The 9,189-nt window shown below is 54.1% G+C and overlaps 1 protein-coding gene across 1 annotated transcript in view; it reads left to right on the forward strand.

Moving 5' to 3' along the window:
- Positions 1-1,061, forward strand: part of CLSTN3 (calsyntenin 3) — a 28,519-nt gene extending 27,458 nt beyond the window's left edge. Inside the window, exon 18 of the mRNA XM_005570004.4 lies at positions 49-1,061. Within this exon, the coding sequence (XP_005570061.3) occupies positions 49-189 (141 nt within the window). The 3' untranslated portion in view covers positions 190-1,061. The remainder of the gene's footprint in view (positions 1-48) is intronic.
- The last annotated feature ends 8,128 nt before the right edge of the window (positions 1,062-9,189 follow it).

Consider the following 9,189-nt stretch of genomic DNA (forward strand, 5'->3'; position numbering starts at 1 on the left):
GTGTGTGCAGGCCATTGATCCCTTCTCCTCTCTGTTCCCGCCCTCCAGTCCTACCAGAATCGGCAGGCCTGTGTGGCAGGGGCTGCGGGGGGCCAGCAGGAGGACGAGGACAGTAGTGACTCGGAGGTGGCCGACTCCCCCAGCAGCGACGAGAGACGCATCATCGAGACCCCCCCACACCGCTACTGAGGCCGACACCTCTCCCCACGCAGAGGGAGAATTCTGCCCTGGTGAAACAGACACTCCAGACGTGGGAGAAGGACCTTCTGGGAGAACAGAGACCAAGAGGGAGAGAGGCGTCAGAACCAGTCCTCCTTTCATCTCAAAACCCCAGCGGGCCCTCTGGAGTCTGCCCTGCCCTCCCCTAGCCCCCCATCCCTCGCCTCTGGGCTGTCATGCTCCTGGTGTGCCCCTTGCACTGGGGCTGGCTGGGTTGGAAAGTGGGCTGGACTTCAGTTGCCTTTCTACCCCCAATGGCATCTGCCCCCTTAGCAGTCACTGTGTTGGGGAGAGGGTGATGATTGCAATGGCTGGGGCTGGAGCTGGGAGTGGGATTGAAGGAAACCCTCTCCTCTCCCCTTCCCTTCTCTCTGCTGTCCATGGGAAGCTTCTCTCCCTCTGCAGGACTCCCTCAGCTGGGCTGTCGTCCCTGCTTCTCTTATGATCGCCCCACCTCGTTTCCATTTCAGTCTGGGGACCCCGCTTCTCCCTCCTTTCCAACTTCCTTCCTTTCTTGTCCTGTTTCCCTTCCTGCCCTTGCAGTCCTGAGGTCCTGCAGCCCCGGCCCCTCCTCTGTGACCTGGTGTGGCCAAGTTGCGGGGACGGGAGGGGATGTGGGGGCCCCAGGTGTATATATATAATGTATATTTTTTCAATGTTTTCGTGAGTGCAGCCCCTGTGTTCCCGTGTGCAGCTCACGGCCTTGTGTGTGTGTGTGTGTGTGTGTGTGTGTGTGTGTGTGTGTGGCATCGTCATGTCCTGGGGCAGGGGCGGGGGGATGGGTGTGGTGAGGGAAGGGACATATCCTAGGGTTTTCAAATAAAACAATCAGAAAAAAAAAAGCTCTGTGAGGTGTCTCCTGCCTGCCTGGTCCTGTGTGGGCGTGACGGAGGCTCTGAGGCCTCAGGGGCTGTTTTGGTCTCTGCGCAGGGCTGAAGTGAGGTGGGCAGGGCTGGTGATCTTGAGGGCCTGACCGGGTAAGTCCTCAGGATGCCAGATCACCTGGAAAGTAAGCTGGGGCAGAAGGTTCCCACGCCCCCTTCCTTCAGTACCCCCTGGAAAAGTATAGAAAATTCAGGGAACCTTCTATAGCCCAGTGTCTTGTAGGGGCGCTGCCAACCCCACCCCACAACTTGGAACATATTGCCTGTGCACATGGGCTCCCTGCTGGGTGTCCCCAGGGAGAAGGCAGGCAACCTGATATTTGTACCAAAGGGATCTAGAGACTGTTCCCAGGCTGAGCCTTCCCTGCTGGCCAAGGTTCAGACCCAGGGGATATCTGCCTTCCTTGCCCATGTCCTCGTGGCCACCTCACATGGCCGCTGAATGGCCTCGGCCCTCTCCACGCTGGCCCAGCCCCTGGCCTGACAGCAGGCAGAGTCTGGCCCTTCCGCAGCCTTTTGGGCCACTAGTTCTCTGACCCAGGTCTTACTTAACCCGCAGGTGATAAAGGATGGTAACCCGAAGGGGTTATTTCAGAAGAGTGAACTGCTGGTGGGAGCATCCCTCCGGTGCTGTCCTGGCCCAGGAAATACCAGGGATCCAAGTCTTAGTTCCTTCCTGCAGCATGAGGGGGTAGGGCATCCTTAGGCTCTTCCTGGTTCTCTGCGGTTGCCTGTAGCGCAGTTGGGGTGGAGGTGGGTGCTCCACCTGACGCCTGTTCTGATATCTACGAGGTACCATTGTCCTTGCCCATGGCTGCAAACTCCCAGCTGTGTGTTGATGCCTCCATATTTTTATCTCCCACCTGAATCTCTCTCCTAACTCATATTTGCAACTACCTATTGGCATATTCACCTGCCCTTCCTGTGCCTCAGACTCCACCTTTCCCCGATTTCTCTGTGACCTATCCCTATCACCTTTCACCCATTTGCCTATGCCAGAAATCTGAGAGTCAGCCTAGATTCCTCCCTCTCCCTCAACCCGATGGCCAAATGGTGACGAAATTCTGTTGTTCTTACCCCTTAAAATCTCTCCAATAGGTCTTTTGCTTTCTATTCCCCCTATCGCTGCCGCTGCCTTGACCGGCACCTTCTGTGTTTTTGCCTGGTCTGTGGCAAAAGCCTCCCCCCTGCCCTCTACCTGCCTCCCCCCTGCCCTCCACCTGCCTCCCCCCGCCCTCCACCTGCCTACCACCTGCCCTCTACCTGCCTCCCCCATACCCTCCACCTGCCCTCCCACCTGCCCTCCACCTGCCTCCCCCCGCCCTCCACCTGCCCTCCACCTGCCCTGCACCTGCCTCCCCCCTGCCCTCCACCTACCTCCTCCCTGCCCTCCACCTGCCTCCCCCCTGCCCTCTAACTACCTCCCCCCTGCCCTCCACCTACCTCCCCCCTGCCCTCCATCTGCCTCCCACCTGCCCTCCACCTGCCTCCCCCCTGCCCTCCACCTGCCCTCTCACATGCCCTCCACCTGCCCTCCACCTGCCTCACCCCTGCCCTCCACCTGCCTTCCCCCTGCCCTCCACCTGCCCTCCACCTTCCTCACCCCTGCCCTCCACCTGCCTCCCACCTGTCCTCCACCTGCCTCCCCCCTGCCTTCCACCTGCCTCCCCCCTGCCCTCCACCTGCCTCCCCCTTGCCCTCCACCTGCCTCCCACCTGCCTCCCCCCTGCCCTCCATCTGCCTCCCCCCTGCCCTCCACCTGCCTCCCACCTGCCTCCCCCCTGCCCTCCATCTGCCTCCCCCCTGCCCTTCACCTGCCCTCCACCTGCCTCCCCCTGCCCTCCATCTGCCTCCCACCTGCCCTCCACCTGCCTCCCCCCTGCCCTCCACCTGCCCTCTCACGTGCCCTCCACCTGCCCTCCACCTGCCTCCCCCCGCCCTCCACCTGCCTCCCCCTTGCCCTCCACCTGCCTCCCACCTGCCTCCCCCCTGCCCTCCACCTGCCTCCCCCCTGCCCTCCACCTGCCCTCCATCTGCCTCCTACCTGCCCTCCACCTGCCCTCCATCTGCCTCCCACCTGCCCTCCACCTGCCTCCCCCCTGCCCTCCACCTGCCTCCCCCCGCCCTCCACCTGCCTCCCACCTGCCTCCCCCCGCCCTCCACCTGCCTCCCCCCTGCCCTCCACCTGCCTCCCCCCTGCCCTCCACCTGCCTCCCCCCTGCCCTCCACCTGCCCTCCACCTGCCTCCCCCCTGCCCTCCACCTGCCCTCCACCTGCCTCCCCCCTGCCCTCCACCTGCCCTCCACCTGCCTCCCCTCTGCCCTCCACCTGCCTCCCCCCTGCCCTCCACCTGCCTCCCCCCTGCCCTTGTCTCCTGTGCCTTGCTCCACTCCAACCCATCCTCAACTCTGGATCTCAGTGGCCTTTCTCAAGTGCAACTCCGTTTGGACCACTCTCCGGTATAGCAACTTTCCTACCTCCTTGACAGGCCTGGGTCGCGTCCCGACGCCTTAGCCCCTTAACCCAGATGGAGCAGGTCCTGCCTTCCTCCTTCTCTGGCCTCTTTGCAGCTACCACCCCTGCACCCCTGCGGTGGGGTCACAGACATCATGTATGCTTCCCACACGCACCCTGCTCTTTCTCACCTCTGTGTCTGCAGGTATTGTTCCCTCTCCCTGGCATGTCCCTTACCCATTGTGTGCCTCGCCAGTCTTCTACTATTACTGGAGACCCGGTTCAAGAGTTGCCTCTTCCAGGAGTTCTGCTGTGCTTCGGGACCGCTTGTTCATGCCTCCATGATGGTAGTGACTACAAAGCTGTGGGACATGTCTGTCTCCCCACAGATTCTTTGTATCCCCAGCAACTTGCATAGGGCCTGGCACACAGTAGGGGCTCAGTCAGTGGTGACTGAGGTGATGTGTATGACTCTCAGACTCAGGGAAGACTCACTGGTAGGAAGAGAGAGGAGACCTCCATTGGTGGCCCACGGCATGGGAGGTCCAGGGGCTGAGCATGGCCAAGCAGACGCCCTGCAGTGGCCTCTCCGGTAGTCCAGGTCTGATAGACACCAAGCTGATGCTCCGGGGTCTGTGGTAATACTGCATGGAAGGCCGCCTTGCCTGTCTGCCTAGAGTCTTCCAGAGGCTCGAAAGATCACAGACTTCAGACATCTGAGAGCTTTGGTTCTCAAAGGGGCTTGAAGGAGAGTTTTTATTAATAGTTGGTGTCCTGAATTTCAGTGGGTGAAGTTCAGCCCCCTCCTCCTTCTTGTCATCCTCTTAGTCCTCACCTACCCTGTCTCAGAGATACAGTTTCCCATGAAGAGGAGCAGACGCCAAGTGGCTTCTACTATTTTTGTGTTTGTCCTTGGAGCCCCTACACTGTTATTGAGACTTATTCACCTCTAGCTCAAGCCTCAGGGGTAGTGGCCACGGGTGAGAAGGCAAGTTTGCCATGAACTCTGCTTCCCTCTTGATGTACACACCCCTGCAGACTGCCACAGAGTAGCATATGTCCTTCTCTTAGTGTCTGCCCAGCCTCGGCTTGACTCTTGGCCTTCCTGGATTGGTTGCCTCTGGGGCTGGACATGGGTTTTCTCTTAAATGCATCCACTCTACCTGAGATTCCTGGAAACTCTCTCCAGAATCAGAAGCCCTGACCACTGATTATTTCTGCTGGTGTAACCTTTCCTGGCCCTCCTCTTCACCCTCAGTGTTTGACGCCCAGGTCTTGGCCCATGGTTAGCACATCTCCCTGTGTGTTTACTGGGCCCATCCAGATGTTCCCTGGGGTGGGGGTATACATGGGCACCAGAGGCCTGGAGAAGACCATGAATTCCTTGTGCCACCACATGCCCTGAACCTCTGCTGTCACTTGCTGACTTCCTTCCCTCTCTCAATCTCTGCCTGTCTCTGACACGCACACTCACACACACACTGCGCAGGGATCAGGTTTGAGGCAGGAGGCCAGCTCCAGTGACGCAGGGAAAGGGCAGCAGGGAGGACTCTGCACGAGTTTTTATTTTGTTGCTCAAGATCTCCTGGAAAGATGTTTCCTAACCTCCCTCCAAGAAGCTGGCAAAGCCTGGAGACATCAGGCCCGGGGCAGAGTTTCCAATTCACCTATTCCCAGTTTAATTTGAAACAGCAAACACATTTCCCTTGGCATCACTCGAATCGTTCTTTCCGCAATGGAAGGCTGTTTTCCTCTCAAGTCCACTCTCCACAATGAAAATTAATTAGCTTCTCTAAAAGTGCATGATGAAAAGCATGTCCTTGAGGAAAAGCGATGCTCTAGAGGCAACTATGTTAACCACCAGTTCAAGAACAAAGTGTGTCCTTCTTCCTGTCACCAAACCAGAGTCCTGGAAATTCACTTTTGTGCCGTCAGTGCAGCTGGACACAAATGCACTGGCGGTGCGCAGAGGTGTGGCTCTACCCACTTCCAAAGTCTGCACTCCATCCTGCAGCCTTTGGGCTGATGCACCTTCACCCTGGGGGCTTCACTGGGGTGGGCCTGGAAGGTCACATGTGCTCCTAGCCTTCTAGGTACTGTGGGATAGTTCATGTTCCCTTCAGATTTTAGGTCCGTGTCAGGGACTCCCCAAAGTAGATGCCCTATAGCCCCAGACCTACCCCAACTAGGAGCTCTTCTGGACTGTGTGTCGAGCCGGTGAACCTTTCAGACTCTGGGGTGTTTCCCTGAGATGTCCATAAGCGTGAATTGGAGATGAGTGTGTCCATTAGGTTCCTTTGTGCAGTTTCCTAAACTCCCCAGCAACCTGCGGAGGCTCTCAGTGTGCTCCCTCTGGCGGCCTCCCGGGAGAAAGGAAGAACAGGAGGAAGGCAGACAGGTGTGGAGAGAGCTGGGTGAGCCCGGGCAGGTGGGCGTGTCTGACAGGCCGCGAGGAGGAGCTGACGCGCCTACCTCCACGGTGCTGGCGTCACTGCCTCTGCTGCGGCACCACGCTGCGGAGCACTTAAAATACTCACGTCCTACAGGAAGAGGACAGATGAGGCTCTAAATTTAGCGACAGTGGGTAGGAGAGGGGGAATGAAGACTCCGGGTTGGAGGGGAGCTGGCGTTGTCAGAAAAGGAGTAGGAATCCTGTATTTCCTGGCTGGGGATTCTAATTCATAAGGATACGGGAAGTTCTGTCCCAATATCCAATCTCAGCCACCTGACTCCAGTTTCAGAAGTTCTCACCCCAGCTCTGTCGCCCCTCTCCCACGTCCCCCATCAGACGTGGTCTCTTCCCTTCCACACTTAAAGGTTGGGATTGTGTTACCCTTTCTCCTTGAGTCGCAGTGTGGCTGGCTCTGGGGGAAGACGGTATTACCAGGGGACAAAAGCAGCATTTGAGAAAACCTCTGATTTTTAGTTAGGTCACTGGAAGGAGAGTAGTTTTCCTTCCATGGCACTGCAGAGAGGAAAGGTAAGTCGAAAGGCATGAAGCAGTGAAGCGAGGCAAACACAATTTCCAGACAACTGCGCAAAGCCCCAGGGTACCAGGCCCAAGGAGGATGCAGGCTGCTCTTGCCACTTGCCCCCTGAAAGTCTAGCCCCCTCCCTGACCATTGGACCACTTCCCCTCTTCCTCAGGGACCTATTCTTGCTATGCCATCTTTTTGCTTTGAGGAAATCCCAAAGCACAGAGGGCTCCTGTTGCTGGGTGCGGTGGTGGTGGGGAGGGAGCTGAGACCATGGACTTTGCTGTCAGTGCTGCCTATGTTCATATTCCAGGAACTTAGTGTTGACTCTTGGTCTTCAGCTTCTCTAAGGGTTGGTTCATCACCTAAATGGGGAAATTACTTACTCAAGGGGTTGAATGAGGCTTAAACAAGATAACCTTTTCTGAATAACTCAGAGCTGACATACTGCAAAGTGCATGCTACTTGTTAGCTATCATTGTCATTAATTACCGGGAGGTAACAAAACCATCCTTAGTTCCAGCGATGCTGGGGTCTTTAAAAGCATGGGGTTTTAGGAATGGCGGAATTCCTCAAGCTTCTCCATCTGAAGCCCAGGCAGCGTGGGGTTGTGGTTTTGAACACATGCTTTGGAGCCAGACACACCTGGATTTTTTCACGTTGGCAGCTCACAGAAGCTTACTGTGGCTAATGTCCATAGGAGTGTGACTATCATTGCCAGGCTGTTTTGAACAGGCACAGTGTTATTATTTAAACAGGCACAGTGTTATTACTATTGTTATTATTTGAGACGGAGTTTCGCATTTGTTGCCCAGGCTGGAGTGCAATGGCGCGATCTCAGCTCACTGCAACCTCTGCTTCCTGGGTTAAAGCGATTCCCCTGCCTCAGCCTCCCGAGTAGCTGGGATTACAGGCATGTGCCACCACACCCGGCTAATTTTTGTATTTTTAATAGGGATGAGGTTTCTCCATGTTGGTCAGGCTGGTCTCGAATTCCCGACCTCAGGTGGTCCACCCACCTCGGCCTCCCAAAGTGCTGGGATTACAGGCATGAGCCATTGCACCTGGCCTGTTATTATTTTTTAATAGATGGGGGCTTCAGCACACAGGAACTGAGCTGCTAGGGTCTTAGTAAGCAAGATCTCACAGAGTTTTGGATTCCAACTTCTGTGGCCGATTTTGAGCTGCATGAGCAAAGGTGACCTAGTGCTGCACGGAAGGCAAAGATAGAGGAGGTTAGCTTACCATATAGAAAGTCCTTTGGAATCATCTCAAAATGGTCAGAATCTCAAAAGATTCTCAAAAATATAAGCTTTCTAGGTAAGCATTAGTGGATGCAATGATTTTTTTTCTGTTGTGTTTTTCAGCCAGGTTTTCAGTCTGAGCTTCAAATCTAAAAAGAAGCTAAGTTGTTCTCCCAAGCATGTGTGTGTGAGCTTTGTGCAGGCCTAAGTGGGCCATGCCTGGTCAGTTTCTTACTGTCACTTGGAGCTGTACCATGAGATGAGACAGTGAAGTGTGGAGGTGTCTTGAGCTCAGATCATAAGGCTTGTCCAGAAGCTCTGAGGAGTTACTTCCAACCATCTCAAGGTGGCTGTTGAATTGTAATCTTTATAATGCTTTGGTTACCTATATAATCCTTGGCCATGAAGTTGAATTTTGGAGACCAAAACTGTGACTTTACCCACTAAGAGTATTATATTTTTTCCAATGTAGATATCAAAAGGAGGAGGAATCCCTCATTATATACCATTTTCTTGTTAAGATACAGAGATAACTGAACTTACTGCAAACCCAAAGGCTCAAGAAGGCAATTAAAATGCCTATGTTTAAAACATTCTAAGAATCAGATTTGCTCAAGGAATCAAGGAAGAACTAGTTAAAGACAGCAGCAGCAACAACAAAACAACATAGAATTTAGTCTTTCTTCTGGAACAGGTGCAGTGAAAATAAATAAAAACAAAAGAAAAATAAAAGGCGATTAAGATGGAGGAAGAGGGAAATTTCATTGGGAGAAAGGTTTATGGTCTTTGAAGACAAGCTAGACAATATTAAAGGAGTATGAGGATTTAGAGGCCAGGCCAGATGTGTATGAAAGAGAAAAGGTGTATGTGGGTCTGATGACCCTCAATTAGAGGGTTAGACAAGGCCATTAACAGGTCTGGTGAGACAAGAAAAATGCAATACAGAATGCAGAACTTATTAAGTGAGGAAAACTTGCTAAGGATCCAGGTACGGGAGCAGTACTGTTCCATCTACCTAAGACGGGAGAAGGCACAATGCAAAAGATGCCCTGCTGATGTGAGCTGTGAAACAGTCCAGCCAAAAACCTGGCCTGTGGTCAGCAGAGGTAAATCTACCAGGAGAATGCTCATGAGGTCACTGGTGAGAATTACCTTGGCAGCATGTAGCTCTCTTGTCCTGCTCTTCAATCTGACAAGTAACTATTTTATAGCACTGTCTTAGTCAATTGGGCTGCTGTAACAGAATACCATGGTATATAATGAGGGATTCTTCCTCCTTTTGATATCTACACTGGAAAAAATATAATACTCTTAGTGGGTACAGCCACAGTTTTGGTCTCCAAAATTCAACTTCAGGGCCAAGGATTGTATAGGTAACCAAAGGATTATAAAGATTATAATTCAACAGCCACC

This window comes from Macaca fascicularis, chromosome 11, assembly GCF_037993035.2.
Source record: "Macaca fascicularis isolate 582-1 chromosome 11, T2T-MFA8v1.1".
Classification (NCBI taxonomy): domain Eukaryota; kingdom Metazoa; phylum Chordata; class Mammalia; order Primates; family Cercopithecidae; genus Macaca; species Macaca fascicularis.